The 14553-nt window shown below is 39.7% G+C and overlaps 1 protein-coding gene across 1 annotated transcript in view; it reads right to left on the reverse strand.

Annotated features, from left to right (window-relative positions):
* FAM180A (family with sequence similarity 180 member A) overlaps nt 1-13622 on the reverse strand; it is a 63786-nt gene extending 50164 nt beyond the window's left edge. The window contains exon 1 of the mRNA XM_075859807.1: nt 13472-13622. Within this exon, the coding sequence (XP_075715922.1) occupies nt 13472-13547 (76 nt within the window). The 5' untranslated portion in view covers nt 13548-13622. The remainder of the gene's footprint in view (nt 1-13471) is intronic.
* Between the last annotated feature and the right edge of the window lie 931 nt (nt 13623-14553).

Consider the following 14553-nt stretch of genomic DNA (forward strand, 5'->3'; position numbering starts at 1 on the left):
TATCTGCAGTGTTTGGGTGATGTATGTGTATTATATCTGCAGTGTTTGGGTGCTGTATGTGTATTATATCTGCAGTGTTTGGGTGATGTATGTGTATTATATCTGCAGTGTTTGGGTGCTGTATGTGTATTATATCTGCAGTGTTTGGGTGATGTATGTGTATTATATCTGCAGTGTTTGGGTGCTGTATGTGTATTATATCTGCAGTGTTTGGGTGATGTATGTGTATTATATCTGCATTGTTTGGGTGATGTATGTGTATTATATCTGCAGTGTTTGGGTGCTGTATGTGTATTATGTCTGCAGTGTTTGGGTGCTGTATGTGTATTATATCTGCAGTGTTTGGGTGCTGTATGTGTATTATATCTGCATTGTTTGGGGGCTGTATGTGTATTATATCTGCAGTGTTTGGGTGCTGTATGTGTATTATATCTGCAGTGTTTGGGTGCTGTATGTGTATTATATCTGCAGTGTTTGGGTGCTGTATGTGTATTATGTCTGCATTGTTTGGGTGCTGTATGTGTATTATATCTGCATTGTTTGGGTGCTGTATGTGTATTATATCTGCAGTGTTTGGGTGCTGTATGTGTATTATATCTGCAGTGTTTGGGTGCTGTATGTGTATTATATCTGCAGTGTTTGGGTGATGTATGTGTATTATATCTGCATTGTTTGGGTGCTGTATGTGTATTATATCTGCAGTGTTTGGGTGCTGTATGTGTATTATATCTGCATTGTTTGGGTGCTGTATGTGTATTATATCTACAGTGTTTGGGTGTTGTATGTGTATTATATCTGCAGTGTTTGGGTGCTGTATGTGTATTATATCTGCAGTGTTTGGGTGCTGTATGTGTATTATATCTGCAGTGTTTGGGTGCTGTATGTGTATTATATCTGCAGTGTTTGGGTGATGTATGTGTATTATATCTGCAGTGTTTGGGTGCTGTATGTGTATTATATCTGCAGTGTTTGGGTGCTGTATGTGTATTATATCTGCAGTGTTTGGGTGCTGTGTGTGTATTATATCTGCAGTGTTTGGGTGCTGTATGTGTATTATGTCTGCAGTGTTTGGGTGCTGTATGTGTATTATATCTGCAGTGTTTGGGTGCTGTATGTGTATTATATCTGCATTGTTTGGGTGATGTATGTGTATTATATCTGCAGTGTTTGGTTGCTGTATGTGTATTATATCTGCAGTGTTTGGGGGCTGTATGTGTATTATATCTGCAGTGTTTGTGTGCTGTATGTGTATTATATCTGCAGTGTTTGGGTGATGTATGTGTATTATATCTGCAGTGTTTGTGTGCTGTATGTGCATTATATCTGCAGTGTTTGGGTGATGTATGTGTATTATATCTGCATTGTTTGGGTGCTGTATGTGTATTATGTCTGCAGTGTTTGGGTGCTGTATGTGTATTATATCTGCAGTGTTTGGGTGATGTATGTGTATTATATCTGCAGTGTTTGGGTGCTGTATGTGTATTATATCTGCAGTGTTTGGGTGCTGTATGTGTATTATATCTGAATTGTTTGGGTGCTGTATGTGTATTATATCTGCAGTGTTTGGGTGCTGTATGTGTATTATATCTGCATTGTTTGGGTGCTGTATGTGTATTATATCTGCAGTGTTTGTGTGCTGTATGTGCATTATATCTGCAGTGTTTGGGTGCTGTATGTTTATTATATCTGCAGTGTTTGGGTGCTGTATGTGTAATATCTGCATTGTTTGGGTGCTGTATGTGTATTATGTCTGCAGTGTTTGGGTGTTGTATGTGTATTATATCTGCAGTGTTTGGGTGCTGTATGTGTATTATATCTGCAGTGTTTGGGTGCTGTATGTGTATTATATCTTCAGTGTTTGGGTGCTGTATGTGTATTATATCTGCAGTGTTTGGGTGCTGTATGTGTATTATGTCTGCAGTGTTTGGGTGCTGTATGTGTATTATATCTGCAGTGTTTGGGTGCTGTATGTGTATTATATCTGCAGTGTTTGGGTGCTGTATGTGTATTATGTCTGCAGTGTTTGGGTGTTGTATGTGTATTATATCTGCAGTGTTTGGGTGCTGTATGTGTATTATATCTGCAGTGATTGGGTGATGTATGTGTATTATATCTGCATTGTTTGGGTGCTGTATGTGTATTATATCTGCATTGTTTGGGTGCTGTATGTGTATTATATCTGCAGTGTTTGGGTGCTGTATGTGTATTATATCTGCAGTGTTTGGGTGCTGTATGTGTATTATATCTGCAGTGTTTGTGTGCTGTATGTGCATTATATCTGCAGTGTTTGGGTGCTGTATGTGTATTATATCTGCAGTGTTTGGGTGCTGTATGTGTATTATATCTGCAGTGTTTGGGTGCTGTATGTGTATTATATCTGCAGTGTTTGGGTGCTGTATGTGTATTATGTCTGCAGTGTTTGGGTGCTGTATGTGTATTATATCTGCAGTGTTTGGGTGCTGTATGTGTATTATGTCTGCAGTGTTTGGGTGCTGTATGTGTATTATATCTGCAGTGTTTGGGTGTTGTATGTGTATTATATCTGCAGTGTTTGGGTGCTGTATGTGTATTATATCTGCAGTGTTTGGGTGCTGTATGTGTATTATATCTGCAGTGTTTGGGTGTTGTATGTGTATTATATCTGCAGTGTTTGGGTGCTGTATGTGTATTATATCTGCAGTGTTTGGGTGCTGTATGTGTATTATGTCTGCAGTGTTTGGGTGTTGTATGTGTATTATGTCTGCAGTGTTTGGGTGATGTATGTGTATTATATCTGCAGTGTTTGGGTGCTGTATGTGTATTATATCTGCAGTGTTTGGGTGATGTATGTGTATTATATCTGCAGTGTTTGGGTGCTGTCTGTGTATTATATCTGCAGTGTTTGGGTGCTGTATGTGCATTATATCTGCAGTGTTTGGGTGATGTCTGTGTATTATATCTGCAGTGTTTGGGGGCTGTATGTGTATTATATCTGCAGTGTTTGGGTGCTGTATGTGTATTATATCTGCAGTGTTTGGGGGCTATATGTGTATTATATCTGCAGTGTTTGGGTGCTGTATGTGTATTATGTCTGCAGTGTTTGGGGGCTATATGTGTATTATATCTGCAGTGTTTGTGTGCTGTGTGTGTATTATGTCTGCAGTGTTTGGGTGCTGTATGTGTATTATATCTGCAGTGTTTGTGTGCTGTATGTGTATTATATCTGCAGTGTTTGGGTGCTGTATGTGTATCATATCTGCAGTGTTTGGGTGCTGTATGTGTATCATATCTGCAGTGTTTGGGTGCTGTATGTGTATCATGTCTGCATTGTTTGGGTGCTGTATGTGTATTATATCTGCATTGTTTGGGTGCTGTATGTGTATTATATCTGCATTGTTTGGGTGCTGTATGTGTATTATATCTGCAGTGTTTGGGTGATGTATGTGTATTATGTCTGCATTGTTTGGGTGCTGTATGTGTATTATATCTGCAGTGTTTGGGTGCTGTATGTGTATTATATCTGCAGTGTTTGGGTGCTGTATGTGTATTATATCTGCAGTGTTTGGGGGCTGTATGTGTATTATATCTGCAGTGTTTGGGTGCTGTATGTGTATTATATCTGCAGTGTTTGGGTGATGTATGTGTATTATATCTGCAGTGTTTGGGTGATGTATGTGTATTATATCTGCAGTGTTTGGGTGTTGTATGTGTATTATATCTGCAGTGTTTGGGTGTTGTATGTGTATTATATCTGCAGTGTTTGGGTGCTGTATGTGTATTATGTCTGCAGTGTTTGGGTGCTGTATGTGTATCATATCTGCAGTGTTTGGGTGCTGTATGTGTATCATGTCTGCATTGTTTGGGTGCTGTATGTGTATTATATCTGCAGTGTTTGGGTGCTGTATGTGTATTATATCTACAGTGTTTGGGTGCTGTATGTGTATTATATCTGCAGTGTTTGGGTGCTGTATGTGTATTATATCTGCATTGTTTGGGTGCTGTATGTGTATTATATCTGCATTGTTTGGGTGTTGTATGTGTATTATATCTGCAGTGTTTGGGTGCTGTATGTGTATTATGTCTGCAGTGTTTGGGTGCTGTATGTGTATTATGTCTGCAGTGTTTGGGTGCTGTATGTGTATTATATCTGCAGTGTTTGGGTGCTGTATGTGTATTATATCTGCAGTGTTTGGGTGCTGTATGTGTATTATATCTGCAGTGTTTGGGTGTTGTATGTGTATTATATCTGCAGTGTTTGGGTGCTGTATGTGTATTATATCTGCAGTGTTTGGGTGCTGTATGCGTATTATATCTGCAGTGTTTGGGTGATGTATGTGTATTATATCTGCATTGTTTGGGGGCTGTATGTGTATTATATCTGCAGTGTTTGGGTGCTGTATGTGTATTATATCTGCATTGTTTGGGTGCTGTATGTGTATTATATCTGCAGTGTTTGGGTGCTGTATGTGTATTATATCTGCAGTGTTTGGGTGCTGTATGTGTATTATATCTGCAGTGTTTGGGTGATGTATGTGTATTATATCTGCATTGTTTGGGTGCTGTATGTGTATTATATCTGCAGTGTTTGGGTGCTGTATGTGTATTATATCTGCATTGTTTGGGTGCTGTATGTGTATTATATCTACAGTGTTTGGGTGTTGTATGTGTATTATATCTGCAGTGTTTGGGTGCTGTATGTGTATTATATCTGCAGTGTTTGGGTGCTGTATGTGTATTATATCTGCAGTGTTTGGGTGCTGTATGTGTATTATATCTGCAGTGTTTGGGTGATGTATGTGTATTATATCTGCAGTGTTTGGGTGCTGTATGTGTATTATATCTGCAGTGTTTGGGTGCTGTATGTGTATTATATCTGCAGTGTTTGGGTGCTGTGTGTGTATTATATCTGCAGTGTTTGGGTGCTGTATGTGTATTATGTCTGCAGTGTTTGGGTGCTGTATGTGTATTATATCTGCAGTGTTTGGGTGCTGTATGTGTATTATATCTGCATTGTTTGGGTGATGTATGTGTATTATATCTGCAGTGTTTGGTTGCTGTATGTGTATTATATCTGCAGTGTTTGGGGGCTGTATGTGTATTATATCTGCAGTGTTTGTGTGCTGTATGTGTATTATATCTGCAGTGTTTGGGTGATGTATGTGTATTATATCTGCAGTGTTTGTGTGCTGTATGTGCATTATATCTGCAGTGTTTGGGTGATGTATGTGTATTATATCTGCATTGTTTGGGTGCTGTATGTGTATTATGTCTGCAGTGTTTGGGTGCTGTATGTGTATTATATCTGCAGTGTTTGGGTGATGTATGTGTATTATATCTGCAGTGTTTGGGTGCTGTATGTGTATTATATCTGCAGTGTTTGGGTGCTGTATGTGTATTATATCTGAATTGTTTGGGTGCTGTATGTGTATTATATCTGCAGTGTTTGGGTGCTGTATGTGTATTATATCTGCATTGTTTGGGTGCTGTATGTGTATTATATCTGCAGTGTTTGTGTGCTGTATGTGCATTATATCTGCAGTGTTTGGGTGCTGTATGTTTATTATATCTGCAGTGTTTGGGTGCTGTATGTGTAATATCTGCATTGTTTGGGTGCTGTATGTGTATTATGTCTGCAGTGTTTGGGTGTTGTATGTGTATTATATCTGCAGTGTTTGGGTGCTGTATGTGTATTATATCTGCAGTGATTGGGTGATGTATGTGTATTATATCTGCATTGTTTGGGTGCTGTATGTGTATTATATCTGCATTGTTTGGGTGCTGTATGTGTATTATATCTGCAGTGTTTGGGTGCTGTATGTGTATTATATCTGCAGTGTTTGGGTGCTGTATGTGTATTATATCTGCAGTGTTTGTGTGCTGTATGTGCATTATATCTGCAGTGTTTGGGTGCTGTATGTGTATTATATCTGCAGTGTTTGGGTGCTGTATGTGTATTATATCTGCAGTGTTTGGGTGCTGTATGTGTATTATATCTGCAGTGTTTGGGTGCTGTATGTGTATTATGTCTGCAGTGTTTGGGTGCTGTATGTGTATTATATCTGCAGTGTTTGGGTGCTGTATGTGTATTATGTCTGCAGTGTTTGGGTGCTGTATGTGTATTATATCTGCAGTGTTTGGGTGTTGTATGTGTATTATATCTGCAGTGTTTGGGTGCTGTATGTGTATTATATCTGCAGTGTTTGGGTGCTGTATGTGTATTATATCTGCAGTGTTTGGGTGCTGTATGTGTATTATATCTGCAGTGTTTGGGTGCTGTATGTGTATTATGTCTGCATTGTTTGGGTGATGTATGTGTATTATATCTGCAGTGTTTGGGTGCTGTATGTGTATTATATCTGCAGTGTTTGGGTGCTGTATGTGTATTATATCTGCAGTGTTTGGGTGCTGTATGTGTATTATGTCTGCATTGTTTGGGTGCTGTATGTGTATTATATCTGCAGTGTTTGGGTGATGTATGTGTATTATATCTGCAGTGTTAGGGTGATGTATGTGTATTATGTCTGCAGTGTTTGGGTGCTGTATGTGTATTATATCTGCAGTGTTTGGGTGATGTATGTGTATTATATCTGCAGTGTTTGGGTGCTGTATGTGTATTATATCTGCAGTGTTTGGGTGCTGTATGTGTATTATATCTGCAGTGTTTGGGTGCTGTATGTGTATTATATCTGCAGTGTTTGGGTGCTGTATGTGTATTATATCTGCAGTGTTTGGGTGTTGTATGTGTATTATATCTGCAGTGTTTGGGTGCTGTATGTGTATTATATCTGCAGTGTTTGGGTGCTGTATGTGTATTATGTCTGCAGTGTTTGGGTGTTGTATGTGTATTATGTCTGCAGTGTTTGGGTGATGTATGTGTATTATATCTGCAGTGTTTGGGTGCTCTATGTGTATTATATCTGCAGTGTTTGGGTGATGTATGTGTATTATATCTGCAGTGTTTGGGTGCTGTCTGTGTATTATATCTGCAGTGTTTGGGTGCTGTATGTGCATTATATCTGCAGTGTTTGGGTGATGTCTGTGTATTATATCTGCAGTGTTTGGGGGCTGTATGTGTATTATATCTGCAGTGTTTGGGTGCTGTATGTGTATTATATCTGCAGTGTTTGGGGGCTATATGTGTATTATATCTGCAGTGTTTGGGTGCTGTATGTGTATTATGTCTGCAGTGTTTGGGGGCTATATGTGTATTATATCTGCAGTGTTTGGGTGCTGTATGTGTATTATATCTGCATTGTTTGGGTGCTGTATGTGTATTATATCTGCAGTGTTTGTGTGCTGTATGTGTATTATATCTGCAGTGTTTGGGTGCTGTATGTGTATCATATCTGCAGTGTTTGGGTGCTGTATGTGTATCATATCTGCAGTGTTTGGGTGCTGTATGTGTATCATGTCTGCATTGTTTGGGTGCTGTATGTGTATTATATCTGCATTGTTTGGGTGCTGTATGTGTATTATATCTGCATTGTTTGGGTGCTGTATGTGTATTATATCTGCAGTGTTTGGGTGATGTATGTGTATTATGTCTGCATTGTTTGGGTGCTGTATGTGTATTATATCTGCAGTGTTTGGGTGCTGTATGTGTATTATATCTGCAGTGTTTGGGTGCTGTATGTGTATTATATCTGCAGTGTTTGGGGGCTGTATGTGTATTATATCTGCAGTGTTTGGGTGCTGTATGTGTATTATATCTGCAGTGTTTGGGTGATGTATGTGTATTATATCTGCAGTGTTTGGGTGATGTATGTGTATTATATCTGCAGTGTTTGGGTGTTGTATGTGTATTATATCTGCAGTGTTTGGGTGTTGTATGTGTATTATATCTGCAGTGTTTGGGTGCTGTATGTGTATTATATCTACAGTGTTTGGGTGCTGTATGTGTATTATATCTACAGTGTTTGGGTGCTGTATGTGTATTATATCTGCAGTGTTTGGGTGATGTATGTGTATTATATCTGCAGTGTTTGGGTGCTGTATGTGTATTATATCTGCAGTGTTTGGGTGCTGTATGTGTATTATGTCTGCAGTGTTTGGGTGCTGTATGTGTATTATATCTGCAGTGTTTGGGTGCTGTATGTGTATTATATCTGCATTGTTTGGGTGCTGTATGTGTATTATATCTGCATTGTTTGGGTGTTGTATGTGTATTATATCTGCAGTGTTTGGGTGCTGTATGTGTATTATGTCTGCAGTGTTTGGGTGCTGTATGTGTATTATGTCTGCAGTGTTTGGGTGCTGTATGTGTATTATATCTGCAGTGTTTGGGTGCTGTATGTGTATTATATCTGCAGTGTTTGGGTGCTGTATGTGTATTATATCTGCAGTGTTTGGGTGTTGTATGTGTATTATATCTGCAGTGTTTGGGTGCTGTATGTGTATTATATCTGCAGTGTTTGGGTGCTGTATGCGTATTATATCTGCAGTGTTTGGGTGATGTATGTGTATTATATCTGCAGTGTTTGTGTGCTGTATGTGTATTATATCTGCAGTGTTTGGGTGCTGTATGTGTATTATATCTGCAGTGTTTGGGTGTTGTATGTGTATTATATCTGCAGTGTTTGGGTGCTGTATGTGTATTATATCTGCAGTGTTTGGGTGTTGTATGTGTATTATATCTGCAGTGTTTGGGTGATGTATGTGTATTATGTCTGCAGTGTTTGGGTGCTGTATGCGTATTATATCTGCAGTGTTTGGGTGATGTATGTGTATTATATCTGCAGTGTTTGTGTGCTGTATGTGTATTATATCTGCCTTGTTTGGGTGCTGTATGTGTATTATATGGAGTCATGGGGAAGGCATCATCATAGTACTAGTTTGGACAGGAGGCTGTGGAGGTTATGGCCGTCCCCGCTGTGTAAACATTGAGGTTTATAATGTTATTTTACAAGTTTACATTTTATCTCCTGCTGTTTGTTCCTGGTAATTACATTTGGAGCCTGTATGTGCTTGAAGATTATTTTATGAATTTGGACGTGTGCTCCCCACATGAAGAGCTGCTGAATTTTAATTAAATTCATTATATATATCTTTATAGGGGCCGAAGCTCCATTTTTCTGATACAGAGCTCCAAATGCCCTGCAAAATGTAGAGCCAAACAATAAAATTCTGTCTGCTTGTAGCCACCACTAGAGGGAGCTCACAGCATACTGTGTTATTATTGAGTTCAGTATGTAATCAGTATGCAGTAAGCTCTTAAGCTCCCTCTAGTGGTGGCTGCAGACAGACAGAATTTTTTTTATGTAACAGGGGATGTGGAGCCCTATTTAAAAAACATAGAGCTCTGAGATTCACTGAATGGCAGTTCTCATTCTCTGCTCCAAAATGACATGATCTGCAATTATATTACTGAGATATAGAAGACTTTACCCCCCACAGATCTGGGCCATATATCGCCTGTCTTGTAGTCAGCACTTGCAATCAGCCTCATTATCCAGACTTGTCCTGGGAGGAGCTGCATACTTGTTATATATATAAACATCTCTAGCCCAGATCCAATGAATCCGGTGATGTCATTCAGTGAATGGAGACGCTTGTAGCAGTGAGGGGCCGCATGAAGCCTTGTAGCGCAGCCAGTTGGATGACCTTGATTGAAAGTATTAAATGTCTGACTACTGCCTGAGCAAAACCATCCTGCCTTACATGTATTGTACTTAAAGGGATACTCTGCTTTTTGTAAATTAAGGTTATCCGTTGTATAGGGAGAAATTCTACAACTTTTTTTTATATACTTTTTGTTTCAATTTCTCAACAAAATGTCTGTTTGCTGTCAGTGAACGGGACCAATCTTGTTTACGTCCAGAGGCTATCATGTGGAGTCGTGCACCTGTGTCAGTTAGACAGGATCAGGACAGGTTTCCAGCTTATTGATTTAAACAAGGATGCTCCATTCACTGGCATCAAGCAGAGATCTTGAAAAAAAAGTGAGAGCTAAATCGACTGGCATATTTGTGTGTTAATGATCTGGGTGATGGGTTAAAGGAGACTGGACAATCCTAAACTGATCACAGGGCGTCTCACTGCTTGAAAATCCAGCGATCATCTGTGATCTGTTGGGGATCCTGGCAGCAAGTGCTTAATTTCCCTACAGCGCCACCACAGGAGAAATTAAGTATTGCACAGCTACCATTGAAATCAATGGGCTGTTTGTATAATGAGGAACTTGTTGAGTTCTTCATAGAGGGAGACGTTCTTTATAGTCGCTCTCCACTCTATATAATAGATGAGGGTCCTGAATTGTGGACCCCCGCCTATTAACTTAGAATTCCCTTATTTGGTATTCACTAATGGGTTTTCTAAACCAGACCCCAGCCCATTATCAGCATTATACCCTCAATCAACTAAATAATAACAAAATGATATCTGTCAACAGCAGCATGTTGACAGTTTCCAGGTAGCGACACAAGTTTTCTGCACAGTACAGAGTAAAATAAACTAAAAACAGCAGGAATAGAAATGAGATGTTACAGAGATGGTGGAGTTTACAGATGCAGACTATACAGCCAAGGTTATTAAAAGGTGTACTGTCCCTTTAATTCAAGATCATGAAAGAGGGAATAGGGGCAATTATTCATTTCAATTGACCCCGGTTTTTTAATAGGGGATTTATGTTTTATCTCGGACTTCCTATTTACAAGGGTTGACCCACAGGAATTAGGTTCGCAATGATGCAGCAGAGCTGAGTTTGTCATTGAACTATTTTTTTGGGTCTCAATTCCTGGTATAGTTACCTGGATACATAAATCCTCAGCCATCTAATATTATATTCTGGGTATCCTGGGTCTAACAGATACTGACACCTACTAATAACAGTCATAAGTGCCCAAAGGAATGGTCACTCAGCTTTCCTGTGAGTCTGAACGGCATGGGGATCGGCAATGGTATGCAAAATTACATCACTCCATCCTACTGCTCTGTCTGTGCAAGTATCAGTCATTCTATTCATGAACCAAGAAGTTCAGTATGAAAAATGCTACCGACCACCCCCCCCCAGTGCATGGAATTGTGGGAGGACAAAGAAACAAGGCAGTGAATTTAATCAGTAACATAAAAGGATTTATTAAAATAAATCCCCCGACAACAATTATCACAGGCTTTTGTAATTCCTGACATGAAAATATATACAGATGTAGCAGAGCTGAATTTGACATTTGGCGTTTTGCACCATTTAAACTCTGAAGATAAGAAAATACAGCAGATTTATCTTCATTTCTATGGAAATGCACAAGAGACATAGTGTGATAGCAGCAGGTGGGACAAACTCAGCTCTGCTGCACTTGACAAACTCAGCTCTGCTACATTTGTGTTTTTTTTTTTTTATAACCCAATGATATTTTCTAAGAATACAGACAGTATAATCAATCAACTTCACACTGGCTGAGGCTGAGAAGGAGAAGAAGCTATAGAAACCACACGACAGAACATTTTCTGCAAATATTGATTCATTTGGAAAACATGTAAAAAAAAAAATCACCCCGAAAATAGAAATGAAAAATTCCAAGTAAACAGAAATCATTGAGTCATCTCTTCTGTCTTCAGCTGTTTCAGACTTGGATAACAAGCAATATAAGTGCCATCACCCAGCTTTTCCAGGCCTCTGATGGGCAAATCTGCTGTTATGCGGCAATACATCCCCCTCTCACATACTGCTGCATAACCAGGGATATCTGCCATTCAGGATTCTAAGGAAGCTGTGTGACAGCCCCCAGGAAACTGTAATAGTTGCCGTATTGTTTGCCACCCAGCTTTCCTACTAGCAGACATAATTAACAAATGTCTAAAAGCGTCTGGGGGCAAATTCATAGATCCGAAAAAGTTGCCCTGGTTCTGAATCCCTGTAGAGAGCTGCATCTACACTTAGAAATATTTAAAATAAATATTTATTCAAAATGATAGTAAGTTTGTAAAATGTAGCAGAGCTGAATGTGTCAGGTGTAGAGCGGCTGAATTTGTCCTATGCAGCAGAGCTGAATGTGTCAGGTGTAGAACAGCTGAATTTGTCTTATGCAGCATTGCTGAATGTGTCAGGAGTAGAAGAGCGGAATTTGTCTTATGCAGCAGAGCTGAATGTGTTAGGTGTAGAACAGCTGAATTTGTCTTATGCAGCAGAGCTGACTGTGCCACCCTTAATATGAAGATTCCCTGTAGAGAGCTGCATGGACTCTATTCACTTAGCAATAATTCAAAATTAAGAACGTTTGTAAAATGTAGCAGAGCTGAATGAGTCAGGTGTAGAACAGACTAATTTGTCTGATGCAGTAGAGCTGAATGTGTCAGGAGTAGAACAGCTGAATTTGTCCTATGCAGCAGAGCTGAATGTGCTCCCCTTATTACCCTCAGTCTGAAGAGCCCCTGTAGAGAGAGTCATGTGCTCTATTCCCTTAGCAATATTTAGTAACAAACATAGAAAGTTTGTACAATGTAGCAGAGCTGAATGTGTTAGGTGTAGAACAGCTGAATTTGTCCTATGCAGCAGAGCTGAATGTGCTGTCCTTATTGCCCTCAATATAAATATCCTCTGTAGAGAGCTGCAAGTAGTCTATTCACTTAGCAATATATATTTAAACCCATAGAACGCTTTGGAAATGTAGCAGAGCTGAATGTGTCAGGTGTATAACATTTGAATTTGTCCAATGCTGCAGAGCTAAATGTGCTCCCCTTATTACCCTCAGTATGAAGATCCCCTGCATTTACCCTATTCCCCTAGCAATATTTATTAAAAACCATAGAAAGTTTGTGAAATGTAGCAGAGTTGAATGTGTTAGGTGTAAAAGAGCTGAATGTATCCTATGCATCAGAGCTGAATGTGTAAGATGTAGCAAAGCTCAATTTGTTCTATGCAGAGGAGCTGAATGTGTCAGGTGTAGCGCAGTTCATTTCCCCTACGTAGTAGTAATGAGTTTGTCATTTGGCACAACTTACTGTGAGGCCTCAAACAATGTGCTATAGGTTTGCAGGTATCTCAGTCTCGAAAGGAACAGTTACATGACAAATCTACCTCTGCTACATCTGAATCTATATTATATGTACATGCACACACTATGGGGATCCATATATACAAGAATCTCACGCCTAGAGGCTAAAAACGAATGTTTCTCACAGCTGAGGGGTTGTTACAATTATATCCAGTCTAGTCCATCCTCTGTGAGCTAAACAGCCTGATACATATCACCTGCACTGATACATTGTAACAAACATCAGGACAGAAGAGAGATTTGCGCTGCTAATGTGTTTACCTCACAGAGGCTTGTATGGATGGCATTCAATTGTAACAAACCCTCAGCTGTGAGAAGTATTCGGTATAGACCGGTTTTTGATGTCCAGATAGATGCAATAATGTTTATTCACTGACAGCAAGCATGTTGAAAAAGGTGAGGAATTGAAAAACAAAGAGTTACAGAGCTGTTGATTATACAGTGATTGCGCATTATTAACCCCTTTAGTGCTCAGTATATGGAGTGATGATGTCACCACTTACCTCTGTGCCACTTGCTGGTGACGTTGGCATCCACATAGATGTAGAGCAGCAGTAACAGGCAGGACTGGAGATACATGGTCTGGTGGTCCTGGATTCTTCCCTTCCTCCCGGTGCAGCTCCTGTCTCCAGTAGTCGGCGTCTGGGATCTCTGAAGCTTCTTGTACTTTTCTTGACTTATGACTGTAGAAGATTTTTTTTCCCCTCACACATCTGGAATGAGTCAGGAATGCAGCACGTGAAAGCTCAGCAGCCAGAGGAACCCAAACATGATCCCAGTCCCTAACACAGCACTGTCCCTGCAATGGTCCTCTGAGAAAGTGTACAAACCTGGGAGATTCACCTGTGTGCAAAGTCCCGTCCCTGGTGGTCAGTGGTATATACTGTATCTTATTCATTGATATGAAGATTGTCCAGTCCTTGGTGGTCAGTGGTATATACCGTATCTTATTCACTGATATGTACATTGTCCAGTCCCTGGTGGTCAGTGGTATATACCGTATCTAATTCATTGATATGAAGATTGTCCAGTCCCTGATGGTCAGTGGTATATACCGTATCTTATTCACTGATATGTACATTGTCCAGTCCCTGGTGGTCAGTGGTATATACCGTATCTAATTCATTGATATGAAGATTGTCCAGTCCCTGGTGGTCAGTGGTATATACCGTATCTTATGCATTGATATGTACATTGCCCAGTCCCTGGTGGTCAGTGGTATATACCATGTCTTATTCATTGATATGTACATTGCCCAGTCCCTGGTGGTCAGTGCTATATACCGTATCGTAATCATTGATCTGTACATTGCCCAGTCCCTGGTGGTCAGTGGTATATACTTTATCTTATTCATTAATATGTACATTGTCCATTCCCTGGTGGTCCAGTGGTATATAATGTGCCCACTTCCTCTGAACCAGTGGTATATAATGTGCCCACTTCCTCTGAACCAGTGCCATATTAGTTCAGTCAATTGCAATCCATTGTCATATGCTGTGCCCAGTGGCTGATGATTATATGTCATATACTATATATGGTGCCTGGTGATCCAGTGGTATATATTCAGTCCTGGTAGTTCCATGAT

Source organism: Rhinoderma darwinii, chromosome 3 (assembly GCF_050947455.1).
Source record: "Rhinoderma darwinii isolate aRhiDar2 chromosome 3, aRhiDar2.hap1, whole genome shotgun sequence".
Taxonomy (NCBI): Eukaryota; Metazoa; Chordata; class Amphibia; order Anura; family Rhinodermatidae; genus Rhinoderma; species Rhinoderma darwinii.